General features: G+C 43.2%; 1 protein-coding gene across 2 annotated transcripts in view; it reads left to right on the forward strand.

The window, feature by feature from the left end:
- Window positions 1-13,718, forward strand: part of grm7 (glutamate metabotropic receptor 7) — a 443,553-nt gene that overhangs the window by 278,108 nt on the left and 151,727 nt on the right. For both annotated transcript variants that reach the window (XM_064967486.1, XM_064967487.1), the window contains exon 5: window positions 1-130. This exon is cut by the window's left edge and continues 8 nt beyond it. In XM_064967486.1, the coding sequence (XP_064823558.1) occupies window positions 1-130 (130 nt within the window). The remainder of the gene's footprint in view (window positions 131-13,718) is intronic.

The raw sequence follows: 13,718 nt of genomic DNA on the forward strand, positions 1-13,718 counted from the left end.
GCATACTTCACATCGCGGACGCTGGAGAACAACCGCAGGAACGTTTGGTTCGCAGAATACTGGGAGGAAAACTTCAACTGTAAACTAATGAGCTCCTCCAAGAAGGAAGACACCAGCAGGAAATGCACAGGTAGCCATTTTGATGCTGCACTTGACAAAGTTGTACTTTAAATATTGTTATTTAATCATAGATTCTGGAGAACTTAACAAAGCTGTACTTTATTACCCTAAACATTTTAACTCTTTAATCATGACATTGTAGTAGGTATATGACAGGATCTGCAACACATTGCTGTTCTCTGAACACCACTTGGTAATGTTTTATTCTGCGCTCTGCAATGATGTACAGTATCCCCCCTAAGTCTTGGTACTCTTGTTGTAGGTGTGGATGATAGGGTTTGAAATCAATGCAGTGGTATTGAACACCACTCTTTTGCTGAGAAAGTTCAACCCACAACATTTGTCTTTCTGTGCATGCAACATACTCTACTGCAGTCTCATATGTATGATTCATTGAATTGAAGATCACTGCCCACCAAGCTACATTCTGCTTTTTCAATGGCTGAAGATCACTGCCCACCAAAAAACATGCTGCTTCTTCAATGACTCTCTTTCTTGTTTGTTTAAAGTTTTTCCCTTTCGCATTAGAGTCCCGTAGTCCGAGCTGAGCTAAGCTGAGCCCTTCCATTACATAATGAGCCTGGCTTCATCCCTATCCACATTTCCTCCTTGCTGTGGGGTTCTGCATTCCAAATGGCACCCTATTTCCTATGGGTGATGGTCAAAAGTAGTGCACTATATCGAAAATAAGGTGCCATTTGAGACTCCGCCTGTATTTCAGCATGATTGACTTGTACAATACTACCGGCACAGCAGGCTGGATGAGACACGGTGGACAAGGTAAGCCTGGAAGCACTCTTAGTGAGAATGTCAGAAAACAGACATTATACATCTACAAGCAAGGGGTTTCTTTCTGTGGCACAAGTGTGGTATAGTTTAGCCACAGGAAACATGAAGAAATACTACAAGTGGGATGATTATCTGATGATAGTGCAGTAGGTGCAGGTGTCATTTAATTAACTTTTTTTAAATATGTGTATTATTTGTAAACATAACTCCATAATATTTGAAATGATGTATTTCCTATTTGTCAAAAACTGTATCAATAAGGCTTGACATGGCTTACAGTTGAAGTCAGAAGTTTACATAAACCTAAGCCAAATACATTTACCAGTGGCTTCTTCCTTGCTGAGCGGCCTTTCAGGTTATGTCAATATAGGACTAGTTTTACTGTGGATATAGATACTTTTGTACCTGTTTCCTCCAGCATCTTCACAAGGTCCTTTGCTGTTGTTCTTGGATTGATTCACACTTTTCGTACCAAAGTACATTCAACCTCTAGGAGACAGAACGCGTCTCCTTCCTGAGCGGTATGATGGCTGCGTGGTCCCATGGAGTATATACTTGGGTACTAGTGTTTGTACAGATAAACGTGGTACCTTCAGGCGTTTGGAAATTGCTCCCAAGGATGAACCAGACTTGAGCCTCTGCTCAGCGGGGTGGTGGCACCGGGATCCTCATCTCTCCCAAGTGGTCATTCTCTCTTTCTCCCCTTACCCATCTGTCTATCGCCTCCTTTGAATTCCATGCTGTCACAGTTACCAGCTCTTTCAAGCTTAACATCCTTATCATTTATCGCCCTCCAGGTTCCCTCGGAGAGTTCATCAATGAGCTTGATGCCTTGATAAGCTCCTTTCCTGAGGACGGCTCACCTCTCACAGTCCTGGGCGACTTTAACCTCCCCACGTCTACCTTTGACTCATTCCTCTCTGCCTCCTTCTTTCCACTCCTCTCCTCTTTTGACCTCACCCTCTCACCTTCCCCCTACTCACAAGGCAGGCAATACGCTCGACCTCATCTTTACTAGATGCTGTTCTTCCACTAACCTCATTGCAACTCCCCTCCAAGTCTCCGACCACTACCTTGTATCCTTTTCCCTCTCGCTCTCATCCAACACTTCCCACATTGCCCCTACTCGGATGGTATCGCGCCGTCCCAACCTTCGCTCTCTCTCCCCCGCTACTTTCTCCTCTTCCATCCTATCATCTCTTCCCTCTGCTCATACCTTCTCCAACCTATCTCCTGATTCTGCCTCCTCAACCCTCCTCTCTTCCCTTTCTGCATCCTTTGACTCTCTATGTCCCCTATCCTCCAGGCCGGCTCGGTCCTCCCCTCCCGCTCCGTGGCTCGACGACTCATTGCGAGCTCACAGAACAGAGCTTCGGGCAGCCGAGCGGAAATGGAGGAAAACTCGCCTCCCTGCGGACCTGGCATCCTTTCACTCCCTCCTCTCTACATTTTCCTCCTCTGTCTCTGCTGCTAAAGCCACTTTCTACCACTCTAAATACCAAGCATCTGCCTCTAACCCTAGGAAGCTCTTTGCCACCTTCTCCTCCCTCCTGAATCCTCCCCCCCCTCCTCCCTCTCTGCAGATGACTTCGTCAACCATTTTGAAAAGAAGGTCGACGACATCCGATCCTCGTTTGCTAAGTCAAATGACACCGCTGGTTCTGCTCACACTGCCCTACCCTGTGCTCTGACCTCTTTCTCCCCTCTCTCTCCAGATGAAATCTCGCTTCTTGTGACGGCCGGCCGCACAACAACCTGCCCGCTTGACCCTATCCCCTCCTCTCTTCTCCAGACCATTTCCGGAGACCTTCTCCCTTACCTCACCTCGCTCATCAACTCATCCCTGACCGCTGGCTACGTCCCTTCCGTCTTCAAGAGAGCGAGAGTTGCACCCCTTCTGAAAAAACCTACACTCGATCCCTCCGATGTCAACAACTACAGACCAGTATCCCTTCTTTCTTTTCTCTCCAAAACTCTTGAACGTGCCGTCCTTGGCCAGCTCTCCCGCTATCTCTCTCAGAATGACCTTCTTGATCCAAATCAGTCAGGTTTCAAGACTAGTCATTCAACTGAGACTGTTCTTCTCTGTATCACGGAGGCGCTCCGCACTGCTAAAGCTAACTCTATCTCCTCTGCTCTCATCCTTCTAGACCTATCGGCTGCCTTCGATACTGTGAACCATCAGATCCTCCTCTCCACCCTCTCCGAGTTGGGCATCTCCGGCGCGGCCCACGCTTGGATTGCGTCCTACCTGACAGGTCGCTCCTACCAGGTGGCGTGGCGAGAATCTGTCTCCTCGCCACGCGCTCTCACCACTGGTGTCCCCCAGGGCTCTGTTCTAGGCCCTCTCCTATTCTCGCTATACACCAAGTCACTTGGCTCTGTCATAACCTCACATGGTCTCTCCTATCATTCCTATGCAGACGACACACAATTAATCTTCTCCTTTCCCCCTTCTGATGACCAGGTGGCGAATCACATCTCTGCATGTCTGGCAGACATATCAGTGTGGATGACGGATCACCACCTCAAGCTGAACCTCGGCAAGACGGAGCTGCTCTTCCTCCCGGGGAAGGACTGCCCGTTCCATGATCTCGCCATCACGGTTGACAACTCCATTGTGTCCTCCTCCCAGAGCGCTAAGAACCTTGGCGTGATCCTGGACAACACCCTGTCGTTCTCAACCAACATCATGGCGGTGGCCCGTTCCTGTAGGTTCATGCTCTACAACATCCGCAGAGTACGACCCTGCCTCACACAGGAAGCGGCGCAGGTCCTAATCCAGGCACTTGTCATCTCCCGTCTGGATTACTGCAACTCGCTGTTGGCTGGGCTCCCTGCCTGTGCCATTAAACCCCTACAACTCATCCAGAACGCCGCAGCCCGTCTGGTGTTCAACCTTCCCAAGTTCTCTCACGTCACCCCGTTCCTCCGCTCTCTCCACTGGCTTCCAGTTGAAGCTCGCATCCGCTACAAGACCATGGTGCTTGCCTACGGAGCTGTGAGGGGAACGGCACCGCAGTACCTCCAGGCTCTGATCAGGCCCTACACCCAAACAAGGGCACTGCGTTCATCCACCTCTGGCCTGCTCGCCTCCCTACCACTGAGGAAGTACAGTTCCCGCTCAGCCCAGTCAAAACTGTTCGCTGCTCTGGCCCCCCAATGGTGGAACAAACTCCCTCACGACGCCAGGACAGCGGAGTCAATCACCACCTTCCGGAGACACCTGAAACCCCACCTCTTCAAGGAATACCTAGGATAGGATAAGTAATCCTTCTCACCCCCCTTAAATGATTTAGATGCACTATTGTAAAGTGGCTGTTCCACTGGATGTCAGAAGGTGAATTCACCAATTTGTAAGTCGCTCTGGATAAGAGCGTCTGCTAAATGACTTAAATGTAATGTAATGAAGGTCTACAAATGTTTTTTGGAGGTCTTGGCGGATTTCTTTGGATTTCCTCATGATGTCAAGCAAAGAGGCACTGAGTTTGAAGGTAGGCCTTGAAATACATCCACAGGTACACCTCCAATTGACTCAAATGATGTCAATTAGCCTATCAGAAGCTTCTAAAGCCATGACATAATTGTCTGGAATTTTCCAAGCTGTTTAAAGGCACAGTCAACTTACTGTATGTTAGCTTCTGACCAACTGGAATTGTGATACAGTGAATTCTAAGTGAAATAATCTGCCTTTAAATAATTGTTGAAAAAATTACTTGTGTCATGCACAAAGTAGATGTCCTAACCGACTTGCCAAAACTATAGTGAGTTCACAAGAAATTAGTGGAGTGGTTGAAAAACGAGTTTGAATAACTCCAACCTAAGTGTATGTAAACCTCTGACTTCAACTGTATATTCTTTCTAAATATAGTATAATCAAATGATACAACTATTAACTATAAGATTTCACCTTCCTTGTAACAGTAAAATTCATATTTGAATGTTTAGTGTTAGAGAAAATCTGCATATTTTCTAAAGGTCTTTCTTGATCAAGACATCTGTCCCATCGTTGTGAATGCCTCACAGAGCTCTAGCTTGGCTTCCTGAACTTGTGAATGCCTCACAGAGCTCTAGCTTGGCTTCCTGAACTTTTGAATGCCCCACAGAGCTCTAGCTTGGCTTCCTGAACTTGTGAATGCCTCACAGAGCTCTAGCTTGGCTTCCTGAACTTGTGAATGCCTCACAGAGCTCTAGCTTGGCTTCCTGAACTTGTGAATGCCTCACAGAGCTCTTGCCTGGCTTCCTGAACTTGTGAATGCCTCACAGAGCTCTAGCTTGGCTTCCTGAACTTGTACAAAAATGCACCTTTCATTTCATGCTAATCTTGTCCATCTATGACAAACAAAAACTTGTTTTTAGATTTTAGATAATTGGCTATAATTCAATCTCTGCATGTGCTATAGTGATGAAACCACTCTCTCCTGCTACTCTATGATGTAAAGATGGCAGGTATGTGCTTTGTCAGTGGCTGTGAGGTAAGGTTCAGTCTGGAGTTGATGGACAGTCAAAAGGGTGAATGAAATGATAGGATGGACATCCCAGCTTCAAGTGGTTTCAAATTTCACGTAACACAGGCTCAACAAAATATATACTACTATGTCTGTGAGAAGCAGGGCTATCAGTTAATATGATTAACGTGCAAATTAGCAAAACATGTACCGGTTTTAGGCCAGATTGTTCTTCAAGCTGTTGAAATGTTCGTACTGTAGATGACCAGCAAGGTCAAATCATAATCAGTAGTTATAGGGAGGGGGGCAGAGAACCTGGCAGGTTATAACCCCACCCATTTTTGCAAAAGCACAGTCACCACAACACCAGAGGAATATCAACAGGTCACTAATTTACTACCCTAAGACAAGGCAGAGTATAGTCTACGTAGATCTCCTCCGCTGCACGAGCCGAGGACAGGAATGATGAAAGAGCGTAAGAGAACCAGTGACTCAGCCCTTGTAATAGGGTCAGAGATAGAGAGTCCCAGTGGAGAGCGTCTTCAGTAAAGACTTAAAGGTCGAGAGTCTGCATCTTTCACGTGGATCGACAGACTGTTTCATAAAAATGTATTTCTATAGGAGAAAACCCTGCCTCCAGCTGTTTGTTTAGAAATTCTAGGAACAGAATTCTGCGTCTTGTGACCGTACCGTACGTGAAGGTATTGTCAGATTAAGTGATATGACATGCTATACTATAAAATAATTTCTCCGTAATTAATATTACCTGATTGAGCTAATCATGTAAATGTAACGGTTTTCATGCGGTGAAAGAGAGTTGGACCAAAATGCGCGTGTAGATTGCGATCCATGTTTAATGAACAAATGTAAACACGAATCAATACAAATACTACAAAAACAAAGAACGTAAAGAACGTAACGAAAACCGAAACAGCCTATACTAGTGTAAACTAACACAGAGACAGGAACAAGGACACTAAGGACAATCACCCACGAAACACACAAAGAATATGGCTGCCTAAATATGGTTCCCAATCAGAGACAACGACAATCACCTGACTCTGATTGAGAACTGCCTCAGGCAGCCATAGACTAATGCTAGACATCCCACAAAACCCCAAGACAAAAACACACCACAATAACCCATGTCACACCCTGGCCTGACCGAATAAATGAAGAATAAACATAATATATTTCGACAAGGGCGTGACAGTAAATCTAATTAACTAGAGAGTCGGGCACCACAAAATAATATTTATAGAGCTGTTATCTTCTGAATAAACTCTTAAAGACCTAGTAATATTTTACATCAATCAATTAATCATCGTCTTAATTTGTCTGAAAGTTGTAAATTCTTGGTTATCTGCAGGAACCCTGACTAACAAGTGGAATCAGCAATACAAAATTGGGTTTAATTATTTATTTACTAAATACCTAACTAATCACACAGAATTACACATCATTAAATCATAACTTGATTACAACTTACGTCATAAAGGAAAACGTCCCTAGCGGGCGGAACAGATATGACAGCTTGTTACACAAAAGAAAAGGGGCTAGGTTTGAGTGAAAGAAGGGGAAGACTGAGGAACAATGGGCGAAACTGTGCTATCGTAAATACAGTATCTTATGCATTCTAAATGACCGCAAATTTGGAAAAGAAAAATGCAATACATATTTACTCTGAGCTGCGCTTCAGTAGGTTGGTGGTAGATTGAAGGCCGTGTTGCCCAACCGAGTCCTTTGTTCTTTGAAGAATGTCTCTGCTGGTAAATTGAATACGTTGTAGTAATGTCGTTGTGTGGTAGACGGCATACTCTGTCTGTTCCTTCCTAACCCTCGTTTGCAGCGGCTGTTGCTAACTCATCGGCTAGAAGGTATCACTTCTGTAGTGAATAAGAGTTCAAAGTTCATACCATTCGCAACCAAAGCTCACGCTGATGTTGGCTTCGTTCTGTAGTTATTATCTGAACCATTCTGACATCGTACCGTCGTCCTCACGTCCTCGGAACAGGAGGTTATATTGTCGTCAAAGGCTTATATAGGAAGGGAGAGGAGGACGTGTTAAAAAAGTTTTATAGGCCATGTCCCTTCACAGGGGCGGGCCACTGATTGAGCAGAGCCCTATGTTATGAAAACACAAATCTCACATTTTAGAAGCTAAAATCACATTTCATCCCATCACGAATAATTCCATATTCAAACATTTACATTGAACTATTCCATGTGAATCCGATAACTCTGATGTGTAGACTTTCCACTGTAGAGTTTATGTCATCTTATCATTGATGAGAATGTCTCAGAAGACAACCAAACTGACATCATATTCATTAAGTACCACCGCATATGTTCAATTGGTCGGATTACCAGAATATAGTTCATTTCCCCCCACCTTCTAATGTTCCCAGAATCTCTATGTTAACCAAGGTGTTTGCAAATGTAACATCAGTAGGGTAGAGAGACGAACAAGGGTGGAAGAGGTATTTATGACTGTTATAAACCTTCCCTCAGGCCAAAGTCATGACAGTATGTTCTGCAGAACCAAATCATCTGGTAGGAGCAAGTCCATGTAATGATTTGTAGGATAGCAGTAACACCTTGAAATCAGCCCAAGCCTTAACGGGAAGCCACTGTAGAGAGGCTAGCACTGGAGTAATATGATCAAATGTTTTGGTTCTAGTCAAGATTCTAGCAGCTGTGTTTAGCACTAACCAAAGTTTATTTAGTGCTTCATCTGGGTAGCCGGAGAGTAGAGCATTTACAGTACACTAATCTTGAAGTTACAAAAGCATAATATTTGAGCCAAAATTTTTTGCAATGTTTTTCGAAGATTTAAAAAAGCTGCTCTTTAAATATTTTTAATATGGTCGTCCATAATGGAGGGTGATCAGGGTCCAGAATAACGCTGAGGTCCTTCACACTTTTCTTTGAGACGACTCTACAACCATCGAGATCCATTTTCTGATCCGACAGCAGATCACTTATGTTTCTTAGATCTCAGAAACTATCTAACATCTCTTTTTTTTGTCAGTTTAACACTAAGATTTCTTAGTGAGGCAAGTGCACGAATTAAGATGAAAACCTGATTAATAACAATCATTTCCTGTCGGTATCCTACCATACCTAATCCCCGTAACAAGACACCTCCACTATTACTGCAGTAGCTTCAGTGACTGCTGTACTTTAAAAAACAAACACATTACAAGATACAATTACTTGATGAACATGAAAACATGATTAACAATTCTAGGTACAATCTCTAGGTGGGTATACTATTTCCCATAAGACATGTACCTCCAGTGTGAGAGGTGTGAGAGTGTTCAACCAAAACAACCTCAGAGAAAGACAGTATATTTTTTTATATAACAAACAACGTTTTTTGGATCTGTACTTAATTCTTTGACATTAAAAAATCATTATTCGCCATCTCCAAGTCTAGAGTTTTCACAATCTCAGCCTACTGATCCCCAGTAATACCTAAGCCCCATAATGAGACACCTAGGTAATAAACCGCCTGCAGTGTTAGCAGGCTGAGAGGTCAGTGGTAGTGATATAACGTGGCCAGTCCTCTTCTGGCTTTGCCGGGTAGAGAGGAAACAGGATCTGAAGGGTGGCTCGTCCTTTTCTGGCTGTTGCCGGGTGTACTGTAACGGTTTTCGTCCTCCCCTTTTGAGGAGGAGTAGGAAGGATAGGACCAATGTGCGGCGTGGTAAGTGTCCATAGTATAATTTTAATGAATTATAACTGAACACAGAAAACTTACGAATAAGAGAATAAATGGAAACCGACACAGTTCCGTATGGAGCAAACACAGACAGGGAAAATAATCACCCACAACCAACATGGGGAAAACAGGCTACCTAAGTATGATTCTCAATCAGAGACAACGATGGACAGCTGCCTCTGATTGAGAACCATACCAGGCCAAACACAGAAATACAACATAGAAAAAAGAACATAGACTACCCACCCCAAATCACGCCCTGACCAAACTAACACAAAGACATAATAAAGGAACTAAGGTCAGAACGTGACATGTACCCTTTTCAGTTAACAAACAAAATTGATAAATTATGAAAATAGTTTAAACTATCTCCATATGCTAATCCTCCAAATGAAGCGTAATCTCTTAGAAGCTGAATAACTGTAGTGGTTAATTATGAAACAAGCGAACAAAAATAACAACATTTTGATCACCTTGAAATATTCACAACACAGTATGCAAACAATAAAAGCATATACATTGAAAGACCTTTTTGTTTTGTTTATATGAAGCATGATTAACATCTAGCTACATGCAGGTTTTTTTAATTATACACACCAAGACTTCTTAATAACTTATCCCCTGTGACAGGCCACTTATAGGCCTCCAGTGTGAGCTAGCAGTAGTAGTGAATGCTGAGTCATAGTGCATTAACATGAACACATGATTACCAATCTCTAGTTATTACCTATCCGAATATATAATGAGACACCAGGGTAGAAAGGCCACGTCTGGTGTGATGGTATAAAAGTGTCACTGTTAGCAGTAGCTCAGATCTCTAACCCCTGCTCTGGCTGTGGTTCCCCTCTCCCTATCTAGGTGGAACATGCTTTTGTAGTCGAGCCCTTTCGCCTGGAGACAGCCAGGGAGCCAGCTAGGCAGGCAGGCAGTGAGCTGTGTGAGGCCAATTTGCAAACATCAAGGAACAGAGTGGGACGACAGTACGGGAAGCACATGCTGCTGTTGTAAGGATTACATTATGCTGCAGGGGCAGTATGGGTCCTGGGATTCTGATAGGGTAGGAGAGATCAGTGTCTGGTGTTTCCAGTGTAGGAGGGGAGATCAGAGTCTGGTGTTTCCAGTGAGGAGGAGTGATCAGAGTCTGGTGTTTCCAGTGTAGGAGGGGAGATCAGAGTCTGGTGTTTCCAGTGAGGAGGAGTGATCAGAGTCTGGTATTTCCAGTGTAGGAGGGGAGATCAGAGTCTGGTGTTTCCAGTGAGGAGGGGAGATCAGTGTCTGATGTTTCCAGTGAGGAGGGGAAATCAGAGTCTGGTGTTTCCAGTGAGGAGGAGAGATCAGTGTCTGGTGTTGGCTAGCCATTATAATACTGCTATACCTGTTTATCCATTATAATACTGCTATACCTGGTTATCCATTATAATCCTGCTATACATGACTCACCATTATAAGACTACTATACCTGGTTATCCATTATAACACTACTATACCTGGTTATCCATTATAATCCTGCTATACATGACTACCCATTATAATACTGCTATACATGACTAGTCATTATAATCCTGCTATACCTGGATATCCATTATAATACTGCTATACCTGACTAGCCATTATAATACTGCTATACCTGGTTATCCATTATAATACTGCTATACCTGACTAGCCATTATAAAACTGCTATACCTGGTTATCCATTATAATACTGCTATACCTGGTTATCCATTATAATACTGCTATACCTGGTTATCCATTATAATACTGCTATACCTGGTTATCCATTATAATACTGCTATACCTGACTAGCCATTATAAAACTGCTATACCTGGTTATCCATTATAATACTGCTATACCTGGTTATCCATTATAATACTGCTATACCTGACTAGCCATTATAATACTACTATACCTGGTTATCCATTATAATCCTGCTATACATGACTCACCATTATAATACTGCTATACCTGGTTATCCATTATAATCCTGCTATACATGACTCACCATTATAATACTACTATACCTCGTTATCCATTATAACACTACTATACCTGGTTATCCATTATAATCCTGCTATACATGACTACCCATTATAATACTGCTATACATGACTAGTCATTATAATCCTGCTATACCTGGATATCCATTATAATACTGCTATACCTGACTAGCCATTATAATACTGCTATACCTGGTTATCCATTATAATACTGCTATACCTGACTAGCCATTATAAAACTGCTATACCTGGTTATCCATTATAATACTGCTATACCTGGTTATCCATTTTAATACTGCTATACCTGACTAGCCATTATAATACTACTATACCTGGTTATACATTATAATACTGCTATACCTGACTAGCCATTATAATACTGCTATACCTGACTACCCATTATAATACTGCTATACCTGGTTATCCATTATAATAATGCTACACCTGGTTATCAAATCAAAATCAAATCAAATCAAATGTATTTATATAGCCATTCGTACATCAGCTGATATCTCAAAGTGCTGTACAGAAACCCAGCCTAAAACCCCAAACAGCAAGCAATGCAGGTGTAGAAGCACGGTGGCTAGGAAAAACTCCCTAGAAAGGCCAAAACCTAGGAAGAAACCTAGAGAGGAACCAGGCTATGTGGGGTGGCCAGTCCTCTTCTGGCTGTGCCGGGTGGAGATTATAACAGAACATGGCCAAAATGTTCAAATGTTCATAAATGACCAGCATGGTCGAATAATAATAAGGCAGAACAGTTGAAACTGGAGCAGCAGCACGGTCAGGTGGACTGGGGAGAGCAAGGAGTCATCATGTCAGGTAGTCCTGGGGCATGGTCCTAGGGCTCAGGTCCTCTGAGAGAGAGAAAGAAAGAGAGAATTAGAGAGAGCATATGTGGGGTGGCCAGTCCTCTTCTGGCTGTGCTGGGTGGAGATTATAACAGAACATGGCCAAGATGTTCAAATGTTCATAAATGAACAGCATGGTCGAATAATAATAAGGCAGAACAGTTGAAACTGGAGCAGCAGCACAGCCAGGTGGACTGGGGACAGCAAGGAGTCATCATGTCAGGTAGTCCTGGGACATGGTCCTAAGGCTCAGGTCCTCCGAGAGAGAGAAAGAGAGAGAGAAGGAGATTAGAGAACACACACTTAGATTCACACAGAACACCGAATAGGACAGGAGAAGTACTCCAGATATAACAAACTGACCTTAGCCCCCCGACACATAAACTACTGCAGCATAAATACTGGAGGCTGAGACAGGAGGGGTCAGGAGACACTGTGGCCCCATCCGATGACACCCCTGGACAGGGCCAAACAGGAAGGATATAACCCTACCCTAGGATATAACCCTAACCCTAGAGGGATATCTTCATTATATTATATATAATATTATTATTATGCATTATAATACTGCTTTACCTGGTTATCCATTGTAATACCACTGTACCTGGTTATCCATTGTAATACTGCTATACCTGGTTATCCATTGTAATACTGCTATACCTGGTTATCCATTGTAATACCACTGTACCTGGTTATCCATTGTAATACCACTGTACCTGGTTATCCATTGTAATACCACTGTACCTGGTTATCTATTATAACACTACTGTACCTGGTTAGCCATTCTAACACTACTGTACCTGGTTATCCATTGTAATACTACTGTACCTGGTTAGCCATTCTAACACTACTGTATCTGAGGAATTCTAAGCCTGTTATTTATCTGTCCTGTCCTACATGAATTAGCAGCCCTCATCCTCCTCTCTGTTGGACTGTTACTTGCTTGGCATGTTAGCTGCTGTCGCCACCTCCCTCTTTAACCAGACGTAATGCGATGACTAGCACAGGATTTAATAGGACAGTACCTTCCTCTCACCGTGTCTCCCTGTTTGTCTAATTTTGGTTGACTGTTTCTTCATTTTCACAATTCTCACCCTGCTACGGAAGCATATTGTTGCCACAGAACAAACCATTCATGCCTCCCCCTCCGTTCTTTCTTGTCAGCAATACCCTTCCATACATGTCTGACCAACAGTGGAAATAGATATATTATCGCTGACCTTAATCACCCCTACAGTATTTGGCGGCTGCTAAACGTTTACGTACTGAACGGGGTCAAAAGCAGGGAAGATAGCAGTTACTTCTCTCCTCCTCTCCATATTATCTTGGAAGCCAAACCCCGTGCAATACAGTAATGGCTGAGTTTGATTTTCAGTAAACAGTAAACATGGTATAAGTTGATGGTTTTGTGCCATTTTTGGGGTGTAATTACTGGAATGAGATATTAAGTGCAGCTCAAAAAAACGTCATGCACCCGAACACAATGTTTGGTGGTTTTACAAACACAATGTTTGGTGGTTTTACAAACACAATGTTTGGTGGTTTTACAAACACAATGTTTGGTGGTTTTACAAACACAATGTTTGGTGGTTTTACAAGCAGCTAAATACATCCAGTCTCCGCATTTGAGAACACGTTCCGTCACCGAGTTCTAAGCAACGTCGTCTTCTAATACATTGTTTCAGGAAGCTGCCCACAGAACACCATTCACCTTAGGGCTTGTGCATTTCTGTTCACTGTGATAAAATAAATATCTGTTAGCATGCCGCTCCTGGCTGCACTTTACATCTC

This window comes from Oncorhynchus masou, chromosome 6, assembly GCF_036934945.1.
Source record: "Oncorhynchus masou masou isolate Uvic2021 chromosome 6, UVic_Omas_1.1, whole genome shotgun sequence".
Taxonomy (NCBI): Eukaryota; Metazoa; Chordata; class Actinopteri; order Salmoniformes; family Salmonidae; genus Oncorhynchus; species Oncorhynchus masou.